Here is a 16,946-nt window from a genome sequence, read left to right as displayed (position 1 = left end):
GGTGAAGAGAGAGCTGGGACAGGGAAGCAGGCTCGAGCCTCCCCAAGGGGGATCACAAACTCCTGGCAACCTGCAGGGCCCATCCTGAGAAGTCAGAGTGAGTCCTCCACCCAGTGTGGAGGTCTCCCCCTTCTTATTGTGGCTCCCACAGAGGAAATTCTGCAGTGACCTCTACCTAGGCCCTAGTGGAAAATGACAGGAGGACCCATCCATGGTTCCCAGGTTTTCTTGCTCTTTCTTACCAGCACATGGCTACGTCTAGATTGAGCTACATGTTCTGCTCTACAGAAGCACAAGGAAAGCTAAGCCAGCGTCGGGCCCAGACCCTACGCCAGCGCCATGAACAAATAGGGTGGACATGTTGGGAGGAGAGACCCTTGTTCCCTCTTAGAGGTTTCTGCTTTGGCCTGCTTATCCCCCTCATTTATTTGATCTCGCCTGCACTGTAAACATTTGTGTTTCAAAATGCACTGGAAGCTTCCCTGTGGTTTGTCCTGAGTTTGTGTGAACTGACGTGGAGAGGAAAGGGCAAGGAGTATGTATGCACGAGAAAGTAGGACAGGGGAATGGGAAAAGTTGAGGAGGTAAAGAGGGAAGAGGGTGGAAAGAATAGAGAAAGGAAGAAAGGAGGGAAAGAAAAAAGGGAAAAGGGGAAAAGAAAGGGTGGGAGAGGAAAGGCAGGGAAACAGGAATGGGAAGGGGGAGAGAAGAGGGCAGCACCCTGAGCTTTAGGAGAGAAAAGGGGATGATGGACTGCTCAGTGTCAGTGTCACGTGTGCCTCCACCGAGCCCCTGCTCTAGCTGCAGATTCCAGGCCCCAGTTTCTGGACTCCACTGGGACAAGGTGTCACGTACTAAAACCGTGGAGCTGCTGCCTGGTGCTGCTATCTTAGAACCTTGAACCTGGAGGCAACCTTCAATAACTGACAGGAAGAGTCACTTGGCACAGCTCCCTGGAAACACAAACCGGGGACCTTCCCTTTAGACTAATATTTTAATACTGGCAAAGCTTAGGCTAGTGCAGTGTGCAAGGTGGAAGGTGGACATGGCAGAGGCCACCGGGGCTTGCTGCTGGGAAGAGCTAGAAGAGCTTCTTGTTTTCCAGGGACAGGGAGGCCCAGAATGCCTGTGTCAGTGCACCCAGGACTGCTATCAGGAATAACTGAAGACAAGGGGCATTTATTCCCTCCTGAGAGCACAGGGCTCACAGACCACCTTTGGAGCCGTCTGCACTGTCAGACGGGCCAGGGATGGAGCTCAAGGGCACAGCTCTTGTCTGGCACTTGTGAGACTCTGGGCTTGAACTTCAGCACCGAAGAGCAGCAGCAGCAGCAACATCCACCCCACGAAACCAGCCAAGCAAGCAGAAAAAGACCCCTATCCCGGCAATGTCTAGTCCATGGAGTAGACACAAAAGGAGTATGGGGTTGGGGGTAATGAGACAGACATAAATGTTTGCATCAATCTAAGCATACTTAGATACCTTGGAAGGCCACATTAAAATCTTGTCAAGTGCACATTAGAATGTACCAACAAGGGACCCTTGCACAATAGCCGAGAACCCACCAATTGCTTGGTGAGTTCCATGATAGGGGTCTACAGGAGCTTTCTGCTAAAAATATAGACAACACCTTCATTTAAAAAGAAAAAAAAAGGCATAAAGTAACTAGCTGTAGAAACATCACTGCTGTGCATTTTTCAGGTGACTGTTTTGCTTTTCATTAATAATTGAACACAATATTTTAAAATTTCCTTTACTATTTCTTTGTCAAAAAGCAAGATGGCAGCTTTTTCAGGTTTGGCCAGATGGGGAAGAAGAGAACCAAGGCAAAGGAGAAACGAAGGGGCAGAACTAGTGGCAGAGCCCGAGCTATGCAGCACAGTGAAGCACTGGTTCAAGAACCAGCACCAAAAAGGGGACAGTGGAGCTTTAAAAAAAAGAGGAAAAGGTCAGGCGCTACTATACTGGGATTTGCTGATTTTTTATTTGTGTCTCTGTGTGTCTGAGTACATGTGCACGTGTGGGAAGCCAAAGGAGGTGTGGCATATCCTGGAGATGGGGTTACAAACATTTGTAAGATGCCCAATATATTACATGGCTGCTGGATCTAAACTCTGGTCTTAACTACTCAGCCATCTCTCCGGGCTCCACTATGCTGGAATTGTTGATTTCAAAGGAAAGGGTAGGTTTCTATCTCTTACATGATTTACTTTTTGTTTTTACACACTTTTCCTTTATAGGTGGTTTGGACAGACAGGCTATATTCCATGATGAAGACAGTTTGGTAGTACCAAGCTTTAGATCATAGGAAAAGCCTCAAACCGACAAGTAATGCAGTTATTTAAAGCTTACATGTTCACTGTAAAAAAAAACCCTTATTTTCAAAATAGCAGTATTCCGTGCAGAAATGCAAAAATGGTGAGCCTTTTTAGCATATTATAGTAGATCTAAAAGACATCAGAGGACTTCAGCCACATCACATGATTTAAATGACCATTGGTAACTGTTCTATATTATTATCATTACTATTGGTTGGTGTGTGTGTGTGTGTGTGTGTGTGTGTGTGTGTGTGTGTATGTGAGAACAGCTCTAACCATACGGAATTACTTTTGTACCCAGGGCCTGTATGTCCTCCACCCCAATGTGAGCACTGAAGCCAGTCAGCCAATGTTCATCCATGCAGAGCAGTCAGAGAAGGAAGAGAGAGGCATTATCTGAAGGGCACTGGGAACAAAGCCAGGCAGAAGGAACAAGAGTTTGCAGAGGACAACGGGACCTTGTTTGTCAAGACCTAAAGGACGGATGAGATGAGCTGCAAATGTTCTCTGAAGAGAATCAAGGTTGGCTCTAGCCTGTGACTCAGACGGAGTGTTTGTGGTGACAGGCTGCAGAAGCGCAAACCTCCCTGAACCTTCCGCCAGCTCTACTCTCAGGGTCAAGACATCTTTCTTCTTTTGTAGTCAAAACTACCACTTAAGCAAAAGTGGTAAAGTAAGAACTTGGGCTGGAGAGACGGCTTATTGGTCCTGAAGAAGACCCGAGTCAGTTCTGAGCACCGACATCTGTTGGTCCCCAAGCACCTGTAACTTTGGCTCCAGGGGATCCAGCACCCTCTTTAGGCTCTGCAGGTACCTGCACAGTATGTGCAGTTATACAAACAAACACACCAACAGAAATTAAAATAAACCTTTGTAAAAGGCATCTCAGTACAACTGGTTCCAGTCGCTTTCTACACTGTGAGGCCATCTCCTTATGACCTATTAGCAATGGGTAGGAGGTGAGGGGGAAGAGCCCAGAGCTGGCAGAGGAGCTCAAAGCACCCATGAGAAAGTGAGTGAGCTAGGGAATCCCAGATGTTACAGCTGGAGGGGGTTCTCGGATATTGCACCATCCTGACCCGTCACTGTGGAACAAGGAACCAGAGCAAAGGGAAGGAGGAAGAGATGAGAACAGAGGCTGAAAGGGACTGGTTGTTTGCTGGCACTCTGTCCTCCTGTGGCCTGAAGACACAGGATGAGATGCTCAAGAGGGAAACTGGCAGAAACAGGGCATCGCTGTCTCATGAGGTGTAACATATTCAGAGAAAGAACAGTGAAGCACAAGCTTGTAGAGAGTTGGAGGAGGGAGGAAACTGAGTGTGTAGTAACCACACAAGAGGGCATGAAAGATGACAGCTTCCTCCTCAGATACAGTTCCTGGAACCTAAGCAGGGTAAAGAGCTAAAGCCATGTTTGTGCTGGCTGGCCCCTGTTTGGACATTTAGCCTCCTTGCTCCACTGTAGGGAACGGGTAAACTGGAGAAATGTGTCGAGACAAAGTATTAGATGCTAGGATAATCCCACAGATCAGATGACAGGATGGAAGGAAGTATCTCTCATGATTAACTATAGCTGAAACTGGGTTTTTCTCAATGCTGTTGGCTGGAATTTATTCAAAAAGTAGTTTTATTCTCTCTCTCTCTCTCCTCTCTCTCTCTCTCTCTCTCTCTCTCTCTCTCTCTCTCTCTCTCTCTCTCTCTCTCTCTCTCTCTCAGTGTAAGCTTGCACATGCCATGACATATATGTAGACGCCAGAGAACAACTTGTGGGAGTTGGTTCTTAACATCTACCATGTGGGTCCTGGAAATTGAACATGTTCAGAAGCTCCTAAACCAGCAGAGATGGGATCCTGGCAATCAAAACCCAGGCAACCATAAGCACTGGACTCTCAAGTGCGGATGTGTCTCTGGTATGTACTGACACCAGCACAAATTGAAAAATTCATGGATGCTTTAGTTTCTAGGAAGGCTGTCAGTTTGCTGGGAGAGCTCTCATTCACCTGAGAGGGGCTTGGGGAAACCACAAGGTCCAGACCGCCCCCAAAGACACAGAATGCAGCTCACACCCACTTTTTAAACATCTGCCCTTCACAGCACTGTTGGAAACTTCCTAAGGACCTTGATTCCCTAGAGTTTGTAAGGACAATGACAAGCTGTCCAGTTAAATTTGAACTTCATTCAAATGAACAAGTAATGCTTTTGTCTGTCTCTAACACTACAAAAATTACTTGTTGGTCTAAAATTCAAATTTTGCTGATGAGCTTTTGTCTAGCAATCCTGTACTACACATAAAGTAAGAATAATTTGATTTTTCAGTCTTACCTATTAATATTTGAATTGTATACTCCAAAAGGGTAAGGACCTTAACTCAATGTACAAAGCCGAAATGATCAAAGATACAAATCCTGTGATAATACTCAGAAATTATTAGATATGAAAATTACTAAAATGCTAAATACCTGGCATAAAATATTCTGTATTTAAGACTTCTAAACTTCAACTTCTAGAAACTAACATCTGAAAAATGTTTCTGGGATATCATTTTGGTAATTTAGCTCTGTCATTTAGAGCATTAGAATGAAATGAAAAAGTGGCACTGGAGACACCAGGATGGGATTTCTCGTGTCAAAGCACTAAGCTAATTACATCTCCAGAACCATTATTAATGCAAAGTCTCACTTCTCTGGATTGCCTCTATACTTAACTTAGTAGAAAATCTTGACACTTGTCAGGCAAGGGATGTAGAGAGGGAAGTGAGAGAGCCTATGGCCACTGTCACCTCTGTCTGATCCACTTGTTTACCCATAACCTTGCTGGCTCAGACCATGGGCACAGATTAAATGCAAACCAACAGCCTGTGGCTTCTGAGACACAGAAGAATGGAGCATGAGAAAAGGGCCCTAGACTTTAGGCCTCCCCCTCCCCCTCAGTCTCTCTTTTCAAGACTCACCAACTGGTGAGCCCTGGGGGCCTTACCAGTGTGTGTAAGCATGTGTCTCTGGAGGGAGCTGGCCCAAGGGAAGACCCGGGGACAGTGAGGACAGTTGATCTTCTGCAGGCAGTTGGCATAGGAGTTCCGTTTTGTTCTCAGCAGCCTGTCTTCGGCAGGGCTACCCTGCTCCTCATCACTGGGCCCATGGTGGTCTGCAGGGGCTCCAGACACCTCCTCCTGAGTGTCATCCTCTGCAGTCTGCAGAAACGGGCTGAACTTGTTAGTATCTGTGGTGGCTAGCATCTTCTCGATGCTAGCAAACTCCCCACTGGAGTCCAGGTCCACACCACTGCTGCCGGTGAGGGGCCGGTTTCTCATTCCCCTTTTCCTTCCCCTCTTCCTGGATAAGCCAGATGGCCCTTGTTCAGTAGGCAAGGCTTCCTCTGGGCTGCTGGCTGCAGCAGGTGGGTCGCTGGATTCTTTAGGGCTTGTGGTGTCGGTGGGGGTGGGGACGGCTTTGGAGATGGAGCTTCCTAAGCTGTCTGTGGCCACAGTGCTGCTGGTGACCGACGGCCCAGGGTCGGCCACCTTCGTTTTCAGCAGAGCGGGAGCCGAGGACACAGAGGAGATGATCTGGGCGATGGAGGCCAGCGGAGGCAGCTCCTCCGTCACGGGGGGCTTTGGCAAGAGCAGCGGAGGCTTTGGCCGTAAGGGCCGAAGCAAGGCTGTGTTGTTCAACAGGGTGGAGTTGCCCAGGAGGGCAGGATTGCTTATGAGAGCTGAGGAATAGATGGGGACGGCCAGCTGCACGGAGCCCTGGAGGGGCTGCGTGTGGGCTTCCAGGTTGGCAGCTGCGGTAACGGCCACCACAGTGCCTGCAGGGTTTTCCAAGCTCCCTCTGGGTTCTGCCGTCACTGACAAGGTAGGGCAGGGTGGTGGGCAGGGAGAGAGCTGCTCAGCTTTCCCAGATTCTGGTTCTGGTTTCTTGGCGTCGCTGGGAACAACTGTATCCTTGTCTCCTTTCTTTATGCTCTTGGGGATGGAGAGATCAATGGGCTCCATGGAGCAGTCATAGAGGGCAGAGGAGGAAGAGTTCAGCAAGGAGGACACATTTTCCTGCTTCACTTGGACCAGTGCCAGGCCCTTCTGTGAAAAGTCAAGGGGCTCGTTGAAGTCCATTGCAAAGCTGCTGGCTGGCTCCAACTTGACAGAGATGTGGGAAGGCAGGGGCTGGGTGGGGCTCGTGTGAAGAAAGCCATTCTGGGGCTCCAGGAAAGTGGCGAGGGGCTTGCACTCGTCGAAGGCAATGCAGTTGCCCTCTTCTCCTCCGGCAGAGGCCTCTGTGGGTGTGTCTGTGGGGCCAAGGCTGCCATTTGTGGCAAGCACGTAGCTCTCGATGTCATGTTCAGGCACATGAAGGTGTTGCTTGAGGATGTGATGGACGCAGTTGCGCTTGGCCGCAAAGGTGGCATTGCATTCCTTGCACTCGAAGGGCTTGCGGCCTTTGTGGCATGCACCCAGGCCTCGGCTGCAGTGTGTACGCATGTGGATGCGCAGTGCGCGGTAATGCTTTAGATCCTCACCACACAGCCGGCACACCGTCTCTGGGGAGCAGAAGGCGTCCACCAGCTCCGCTGCACTGCTGCTCACATATTCTATGTTCTTTTCGATGTCCTTCCGGGTGGCCTTGAGGTGCTTCTTGCGCAGGTGGCGCTCACAGTTGGCTTTGACTGTGAATGGGTAGTGGCAGATCTTGCAGATATAAGGCCGTTCCCCGCTGTGTGTGCGAAGGTGGCGGATAAGAGCAGCTTTGTCTGCAGCAATATAGTCGCAGATGTTGCACTGGTAGGGTGAGATGCCCAGGTGGGAGCGAACATGGGCACGCAGAACTCCAGAGAAAGCAAACACTTGGTTACAAAAGCGGCAGGGGTAGAGCACCTTGCGCATGGCGGGGGTCTTTTTGCCACTGGGGCCTGTCATGATGGCTTTGAGGTCACCCTCCGTTATCTCCTGCTTGATCTTCGCCTCCATGTTGAGGGGCAGCAGGGCCTCGATGATGCTGTCCTGTTCCAGCTGTGTCTTCATCTCAGGTTGGCCTGGCAACTCCACTCCAGGCTGCTGCAGGAAGAGCTGTGTGGTGGTGTTTGGCTGGACCCCAGACTTGGACTGGAGCAGATGAGCATTGGAGGCTGCCTCAACTGTGCCCTTGAGGAACTTCAGGGACTGTGGAGGAAGGCTGGGGCTGATACAGCCCGGGGACGCCTGCTGCGCATTGATGAGAGGTGGGGGTGTAGAGGTGGCTACCACTGTCCGGGGTGTGACCAAGGGCTTTGGCTTCAAAGGAGGCATGTGCTTGAAAATTGCCTGAAGGGGGGTGGCAGGAGCCTTGGAAAGTGGCGGAAGACTGATTTGTGGAGGAGCTGAAGCTGCCATCTTTAGAATCTGTTGGATATCTGCTAACTCAATGGCTGACTCTCCAGAAATAGGTTTAACCACGATACCACTGTCCGGCTGGATGATGAAGCCCTTTTGGAAGGGCTGCAGGGATAGATGTTTCATGCCCTCCTTCGTAGCTGGGAGGACTGTCAGAGAACCACCTAAAGATGCAGCTTCAAAAGGGGACAGATTTAGCACACTGGTGCAGCCAGGGTCCTGAGGTAGCTGACACCTGAGTGTCTGGAGCTGCATGGCTTGGCTGTCGTCCGGCAGGGGCTCCTCAGGTGCAGGCCTGATGTCTTTGGTGTGCTGCAGGCCCAGCAAGGCCAGGAAGACCTTCTGGTCCACGGTATCATCGGCCAGGGTCTTGGTCTGGAGCTTCTCCTGGCCCTGATCAACAGGGATGTGGGTCTGCCTGTGCAGGACGAGTGAAGACAGCATGGGGAAGGCCTTGTCGCAAGTGTCGCAGACGAACCGGTGCTGCTCGCTGATGCACCTCCGCAGGTTTGTTTCACACCAGGCCTAAGTGAAACCCACCAGCAAAAGCAAGGGAGAAAAGGTGAGGCTTTAAAAGCGATCCTGACGGAGACGTGAGAAGTGTCTACTGTGTAACAGCAGTCCATTCCGTCAACACAGATCCGACCTTTCTCAGTGTGAGCCTGAGACTGAACTAGGAAACCGACAAACAGCGAGCGGGAGTCTGGCCATGGACAGCTACCGATGCAGTCCAACACAGAGTGGTGAACCTAGCCGGATACACTAAAAGGTAGTTTTCTTTTGTCACCCCACTGCACAGTTCACAAGTGTCAGCTTTCTAGATAGCACTGTCTTATTGCAATGTTGTGTGTGTGTGTGTGTGTGTGTGTTTTGTTATTTTCACGAATGTCCTTTCTCTCACTAAAATCCGGTCAGGCCCAGTCTCTCCTCCTTGGGTTGAGAAGGATGGATGATCTTAGGTTGAGCTTTCTGTGGATCTAGCTCACTGGTGCCTTTGCCCTCTCTGCAGGCTCTAGACTTAAAGCTGTGTGTGGTTCACCATCCCCATCAAAACCCTGTTGTAATGGTTTGTGTCTGCCTCGAAGCAAGGTAGGTTCCGAAAGGATGGACAAGCCCGAAAGAATGACGCTTGTTTGATTAAGGACACCACCACAAGGGATATACTAAAAGTATAGTGAAATAATATCACGAGGGAGCTTTAATTAAGCCTTTAAAAAAGGGAGAATGCTTACACTGGAAAGCAGAAAGCCAGAACCTGGCAGACTGAGGCAGGAGGATGGCCAGCTTGTGTAGTGCCAGACTAGCTGGGAGGACAAACCAGGGTGATTCTTCACAAAATGATGAGAATTGACTGTTTGTGTGACTGTGGGAGAGGGGACATAAATCACCAGGGAGAGTCATGCATGTACATATGTGTCACTTCTATGTGGATACTTCCTGTCTCAATTTCATACATGACAAAAATTACAAAAAAGTTTCCATATAGGAAAGGAACAAATTGGCTCATGGGTTTGTTTGAATCTGTAATGATCCAAGGAGCTGGGAAAAACAGCTCGGTAGTTAAGAATGCTTACTGCTTTTCCAGAGGACCTGAGTTCGGTTCCCAGCACCCACGGATGGCTAACGCCCACTTACAATCAGCTTCAGGGGACCCAGGGCTCTCTTCTGGCCTCCAGAAACACACAGTAGATATCAACACACACATGCACACCCATGCATGTGCACACACGCACCCAAAAAGGTCAGTGCATTTTAATAGACACTGCTAATAAATATCTAGCTGTAAAGCAGGCACTAACAACTGCAACGGGGGTGGTGAGCAATTGATAAGGTGGCGAGTATCCAACTTTAAATCTCAAAGCCTGAAGACTGGGCAAAAGGCACTTGGACCCTCACAAAAATAAATAAATAAAAGACCATTGATCCCTCTCAGCCCAAGAAACCCAAGGAGGCCAGACTGGGCCAGACTGGGCTTTAGCGAAATGACATCAGAGAAAACACTACCACCCCACCCAGCACAGCTGCACAGAATGTATTGGGAGCAGTAGGCCGCATGGGTCCATCAGCATACCTGAGAGATTCGAGGAAACTTCCTACAGGAGAAGTCAGTGAATCCTAAATCATGGAAGCCAGCAGGAATCAAAGGGTTGTTCTGGATAAAAGGTCTTCCCATGGCATCCCGGGGAAGTTGCTTGTGGACAAGCGCATTGTGACGCAGCTGTCCTCGATGTTTGCGGAAGGTCACACAGCAAATGTCACATCTAGAAGAAGGGAATGACAACCATGAAGAGGCAGCACAGAGTCTCCGCGGGTCTGGAAGCTTCACTGTATGCTTTGCTGCTTCATTTTTAGTGGAATAAAATAAGGCATAATTGCTAGTGGTAACACTCAAAATTTCTCTCTCTCCTTTTGTTTTGTAAAGATACATTTTTAATAACTCTGGATATCAAATCTTTGCAGGTTGTACAAGATTTATGTATGACACTATCATCCAATGTCTGTGCACAAAGAAAAGACAGCTGGGAGTTCCTGAAGTCACCCAAGTGAGGACTTTGTCTCAAAATCAAAAGCCTATGCTGCTGAGCATGGTGGTACATGGCACTTAAGAGACACAAAGGCAAGACCCCTTTTCAAAACCAATACCACATGTCTACACAGCTCTAGCGAAATCACACAGTACTCCCGGTATTTAACAGGGATAAACTAATTATATTGGTAGCATCACCACTATTATCTGAAAAATAACCATATGCTGAGCTCACAGTAAGTGCAAAAGCCTTACCTGGGAAGTGGACAGGAGGCCAACAGGATAGTGGGTACCATGATCTCTAGAGCTTCACTGAGTGAGAAATTTCAGATGCTATAACACAGTATTATAAGCAACTCCCAGTCTGTACTCACTATAATCACGGGAGTCCATGTGGCTAGTTAAATGGAAACTCAAAATTCCCATTCACACAGAGCTCATTGGTGTGGGGCAGGGCAGATGTGCACATCTGCATGATGGTAGAATGTTCCATTTATTTGTATAGTCACATCTTTCTCATAAATCCTCTAAGGGGGCGGGTCTTGTTACCATGTTTTTACAGAGGCAAAGCAACTTGCTCCCATTTACACTGCACACTTGTTAGTGGAAGCTTTCTTTGTTGCTCATTCTTTTCTGCAAAGAGAGACAATGAAATCACCCACATTGCCACTGAGCTCATGCTGCTAAAATGCCGAAAGAGTTTGTGCAGCCCTGTTCATCACTCCCTAGCAGCTGCACCTCTTGCCGCTCCCCTGGTAATCTGGGAACATCCCCTAAGCAAGATTTAGAATAACACATTCCCATCAGCTACTGGAAACGCAATGCTCCCTTTGAGGGGAGTCTACTGAGCTTCCGACAGCTGTGGTCGTGAAGTGCTGGGCGCAGACAACCCGGAGCACAAGTGAGGATTGGGAAGGCTTCAGCCATGGGTTCCCCTGGTGTGGAGTCTGGGGGGAGACTTTATACTTCAGGATCCACCCTGTGCCACAGTACAAAGAGGGCTAAGTGGCAGGTTAGGGACACTTCAGTAGGAAAAGCATCGCAGACACTGCACTTGAAGCCAGGGAAAACTTTATTTTCAGCTGAAACAGGTTCGAGTTCTGAGAGCAGACACGTGATCCTGACCTCAGAGGTTGGGAAAAACCTCTGGATATGTATGGGACTCTGGCTTTTAGACCTTCTAGGTTCAAGTCAACTGAACATGGTGGCCAGCTCACCTTCTCACACTATTCTGGTTAAAAAGATAAGAGAAATATCAGAACTAGACAAACCGACCTCTAACCATATGTCTGTTATTACGAAATTGCTGCTAAGTTTTTGTCTATGCTTTAAATGCTCCTTCTACACGTGTGTAAGAAGGGGAACTACTTTACCTCAAGGAACAAGTAAGAGTGAGGTGAGGTTTTAACACTTCTGAGTCTCAAAAATGATCCCCAGCAGCTGCTGAGTATGGGGCAGGGACTCCACTGACAGAAACTAACCCTGACTCCCCCTGGCACATGTAATGTGAAAGGGCTCCTTTTAATGTTTTCCTGCTTGCACACTTAAGAGACTACGAGAGCTTCTAGAAGAGGTCGGGAGGGCACAGGGAATAGAGAGTAGTACTTTGTCCATTGCTCATCCTGCCCTACAGCTCCAAGGCTCTGGTTCAAGCCTATGACACTGTGTTGGTTTCTGTGAACCAGAGATAGTTCAAGGACATGATTAAGACAGACATGACACTGTGCCTTCCCTGGAAGGTGGAAAACGAGGAGGGCAGCATAGTAGGAGACTTGCCATCTTGAAGAACTAATTATCTCATTCTTCTTATGGTGTAATTTACTACTTTTATACAGTGCTGGTAGAATTTTAAGTTAATATTGACTAGTTAATATTGACTAGCAAGGCACTATCCTAGATATCGAGGACCTACCCATAGATCTAGGCTCATTTTATCCTGATTACAGAAGATACAGTCAGTCACTGCTGGGAGTAGGAGACTTCGTTCAGCACACGTCTAGTGTGAAGTCAGCAAGCTTATATTTAGCAGAAGGGCTTGTTTATCAGGCTAAAAAGGGTCTCACAAAATAACATATACACCTCAAATATTATGTTTGAGATATAATATATACATATAAATAAGATAATAGCAATGATCCTTACTATTTAGGGGTTCTGCGCTTGTATCTAATATTCCCCACTGAGATAGGAAATCACACGTTGCTTGCCAGTTCGGCTCTTAGAAAGAATACTCATGTTATTTCGCGCCATGTTTCTTCTGTTCTGACGCTTTCGGTTGGGGATATGGTAAAGAATGGTCGCTAGGTGTGGTTCTGAAGAATTGTCTCGTGTCTTAAGCACAGGAAGTTATGCGGTGCCTTACAGAAGACCACACGCATTTGAGGGGCATGGATCACAGAGGCATTGGTTGTTGAGGTCAATGCTAATGAAACAATAATACATATTCAACACATAGGCTTTCAACGAAACAAAGGTTATATATAGATTTTGGTTGATGGAAAGGAACTTTGCTCCCCTGGAAGCAAAGCTGCAGTGTACACACACATGCACGCACACACCACTCCTCCCCAGCAAGCAGGTTTAATCTGGAGAAAGATTCATGTAAAACAAGTGCTCTCTCTGGTCCACCCTCCGTTCTTAACCATCTGCCCTCCTAGTCTGCCTGCCCTGGGGCCACAGCTGAGAGAACACCTGGAACCTCAGGTGTAGATCAGTCTAAGATCTTCATTCACAGGAATTCAGCCTAAGCACCCCTATTTCACATTTTGAAAGTCTTCCTTCTTTTTCTTAAGAGTCTCATGTATGTAGTCCTGGGTGGCCTAGAGGTCTCTATGTAGGCGAGGCTTGTCTCAAACTCATGGGATCTGCCTCCTTTGTCTCCCAAGTATGGAATCCCCCTCCCTCCCGAGACAGGATCTTTCTGTGTAGAACCAGCTGTCCTGGAACTCACTCAGTAGACCAGGATGGCCTGGAACCCACAAAGATCCGCCTACCTCTGCCTCCCAAATGTTGGGATTAAAGGCCTGCACCAATACCTGGCCAGGCTGGATTTTCTTTTTTAAAGGATCCCTGCAATACCAAGTAGCTGCGACCTTGGCTTCCCTTGAAAAGGATAAGAGTGGTGGTTTGCAACCCCTTTGGGGTTGCATATCAGATATTTACATTATGATTTGTAACAGTCGCAAAATTAGTTATAAATAAATGGGACATTCAGAAAATCTTTGCCTCATACTCTGCACCTGTTGATATACTTTAAATAAAGCTAGGGAGGAAAACCCGTCACCTAGAAAAGTAAGGCCTTTATCAGTGGGTTTAAAACAGCCCTCCCCAGACCAGGAAGCAAGGCTTTGCAACGTTGTTTCTAAGTGCCTGAAGGACAGGGGAGGTCACAGTAAATCAAAGGAGCCTGTGGCAGTAGGCGGAGCCTGCAGCTGGTCTTACTCTCAGGGTATTGACAAACCTGACTTGTATTTATCACTCTTCATTAAGGCTACAGCCATTGGCTGGGTGGTCCCCAGGACTCTGTCATCCTCAACCTGGGTTTGTAAAATATCTCAGTCAGGCCAGGAACACATAAAGACAACGATTGCGAAAGATTTAGATGAAGCAGAAACACTCAAGAGTCATAGTGAGGGGAGGGCTGTAGGAGAAATTTCATTTTGCAACAGATCCTGACGACGTGCCAGAGAGAACTTTTATACACCAGACTGGCTGTCTTTTGATTTTCTGGCTATCTCTGTTTCAAACAGAGGGCAGCTTTTCCAAATGGAAACCAACTTTGCTCGCAGTAAAATAAATATATTCAGGGGAAAGTGAATCTTTTTTTTTTAATCTATAAGAACTCATAAAAAAAAAAAAACCCTGTCGTTTCAAAATCCTATTGAAATAGGTTACTCTGGGGGGTTGGGGGAGGTGGTGGTAGATAAATTACCATGGGACAGTTTAAGGAGAGATACACACAGGTGATACAAAAGCAGAAATTTGCTTGACTTTTCTATGGGCATGCTCAATATACTGTCAAAGTCCGGTGCTCACAGAAACAGCTTTCTGCATCCCAAGGCAGAACTTCACTTAGAAAGTACCTTAATTAGCACCACATTAGCCACCATAGCTAAGATAACGAGAATTTTGAATCTGACATGTTAGGACAGAGTCCAACTTTTTTCCCAGTCACTGAGTCTGGGGTCCTACCTCCATGGGGAGAGTGGTGGGAGGAGAAAGGAGCTGAGACGTTGGAACAGAGGAGAGAGCTGCCTGCAGCTTATCTCTCCTCTCCCAGCTTCCCTGAGTACCACTTGTCCTATCACTGCTGGGCTCGGGGTAGGTGTGAAGCACAGATAGGAGGGTCTGTAGGTGGAGGTCCCAAGGACCGGAAACTCCTCCCAGCAGCAGGCCAGGATAATTGAGCAAAGTTTTGATTGTACCTGCTGAAGTTGGGGAGGTGCAGGAAAATTAGGATCACAGAGAACCCACAGTATGTGCTTAGATAAGTGTTCTTTAGCTGTCAAGGAGGCACTGCCACAGAACTGGCCCAATCCCCAGTCATAGGGAAGCAAAGTTCTGAACCCCTATATCCATAGTCCCCATCCTTTCTCCTTCAAGTATCAACAAGCAAAGGCCATCACATTCTAGCTGTGACTTTTGCCAGGTTGGAAAGATTTTATTGCCAATACACCTGGCTCCACAGGAACTTTTCTGTACTGCAACCTCAAGCCATCAAGCGATGAAAGACTGAACCCTGCCAGCCAGCACTCAACCAGCTCCAGTCACCACAGCAATGAGTAGCCTGCCAATCATCCAGGTTAAGGAAACACGAGCTGAGGATTTTGTCCTTTCAGTTCTTAAAAGACTCCATAATGAAATAAACAATGTTGTCTTGAAGGAAAAGTTCAATGAAAGATTTAAAAAGCACTGAAGCTGTGTATGGTGATGCACACTTATAATCCTGAGCACTTGGGATGTGAAGGAAGGAGGATCAGGAATTCAAGGCCAGCTTTGAGAAGCCATCTCCAGTGAAGTTGCTAACTGCTGTGTGCCACAGGCCGAATTAGGAAGGGAACTGAGCTATCTATTCCTTTGATGACAAGCATCCCTGTAAGAAGGGGGAGAAGGATGCAATGAAAGAAGGCATTCTTCTTTCATTTATTTCTTCTTAGACAAACAGTGAAGCTAAGGTAGAAATGCAGTGGGATTTATTATGGTGTGCATATCCACTGCAGGGACTCAATGATATAGCTTAAAATAGTTAAAAAAAAAAAAATGAACCAGATGTCTTTTCTTTGTTAACTTTGTAACTAAGCGATATTCGGGTGTGCTTCCTCCAGTATCTGCAACAGTAATATTTTATTCATCTAGTGACCTTAATGTTCTAGAGCAAAGATGGAAACCCTGAGCAGAAACGTTTCAAAAAGTAACCTAAAGAGGTAAGCCGGTCCTGGTCCCCTATAGCCTCTCCACTCTTGGCCAGGCCCACAAGTACAATTCTGGGCAGTGGGGTCTGGGTGTTAGTTTGCCTGCCTGTTCACAGTAGCACTCAGTCTGGGCTATATAGCAAGATCCTATCTCAAAACAAAACAGTAACACACCCAAAGCAAACAACAAAAAACAATGCCTCCCTCTAAATACAAAGAGGGCTGCAGAATGTCTCAGGGGTTAGGAGATGGAATCAAGTTTGGTTCCTAGCACCCATGCTAGGCAGCCCACAACCACCTTTAAGTTCAGTTGCAAGGGAGTCAACACCCTCGGCTTCTGTAGGCACTCACACTCATGTGCACACACGTAACTGAAAAGAAAATAAATCCCGAAAAGAAATTAAGTTGGGCAGAGTGGCCCACACCTTTAACCCCAGCATTCCTGAGACAGAGGCAAGTGGATCTCTGCACGTCCAGGGCCAGTTTGGTCTACATAGCCAGCTTCAGCACAGTCAGGGTTATATAGAGAGATCCTGTCTCAAAAACATAAACAAAAGAAAATTAGGGTAGCAGAGGAATAGACACCCTCCCTCTTCTTAAGCATAAAGAAAGGGCTAACTTAAAAAAAAATAACTACCCAAAAGATATTTTTAAAAGAACATAGTGGCAAATTTCAAACTAAGGAACTTAAAAACAAAACAAAACAAAACATGTGCAGGTTTCTCCACCATGGTACAAAAAAAATGATGTATGGCTCTCTTATTCGTCGGCATCAAGGTCTTTCAAGCTTCTAAATCTGCCTATTTGACAGTCTATAAGGGTTACAATACTCCCAGGATGCAGGACTCAAACCCCACTTAAATAGTGGCTCAGCGTTTACAAAAGCAAAACTAGATAAAAATGACTCTTTATGGCAGTAAGGAGCAAAGGACAAATGCTTTTATGCTGTCAAGTCCACAGTACTTGGGAGAAGTCCTAGAATTTGACTCCTCCGTGTCACTGGGATAGGGATAGTCAAGAAAGACCACATCAAATCGTTAACTATTATGCTGGAGGGCTTAAAATACTAAGAAGGACACACGTGGGCTGGGGAAGACAGCTCAGAAAAGTGCTGGCTGCTCAAACATGAGGACACCCGCCCCACCAAGCACCTACATAAAAGCTGGGTGTGATATCGGTTATCCCACATACGAAAGCACATTGCCGCACAAACACGTACGCACACAAAATAAATAAAAACCCTCTAAGAAACAACACATTCTAAGTGAAAAACTCATTTAGTATTTGTTGCAGTTCCAGGCCTAGATCATTTTCCCACATCTTCA

General features: G+C 47.2%; 1 protein-coding gene across 8 annotated transcripts in view; it reads right to left on the bottom strand.

Annotated features, from left to right (window-relative positions):
- Rreb1 (ras responsive element binding protein 1) overlaps positions 1-16,946 on the bottom strand; it is a 180,122-nt gene that overhangs the window by 11,320 nt on the left and 151,856 nt on the right. For all 8 annotated transcript variants that reach the window (XM_038335485.1, XM_038335483.1, XM_038335479.1 and 5 more), the window contains exons 9-10: positions 9,755-9,944; positions 5,295-8,208 (exon numbers count right to left, since the gene is read on the bottom strand). In XM_038335485.1, coding sequence (XP_038191413.1) covers positions 5,295-8,208; positions 9,755-9,944 — 3,104 coding nt within the window. The remainder of the gene's footprint in view (positions 1-5,294; positions 8,209-9,754; positions 9,945-16,946) is intronic.

This window comes from Arvicola amphibius, chromosome 6 (assembly GCF_903992535.2).
Source record: "Arvicola amphibius chromosome 6, mArvAmp1.2, whole genome shotgun sequence".
NCBI classification, from domain to species: Eukaryota; Metazoa; Chordata; class Mammalia; order Rodentia; family Cricetidae; genus Arvicola; species Arvicola amphibius.
Note: the sequence above shows the minus strand (reverse complement) of the source record. Positions and strands in the feature narration are given on the sequence as shown.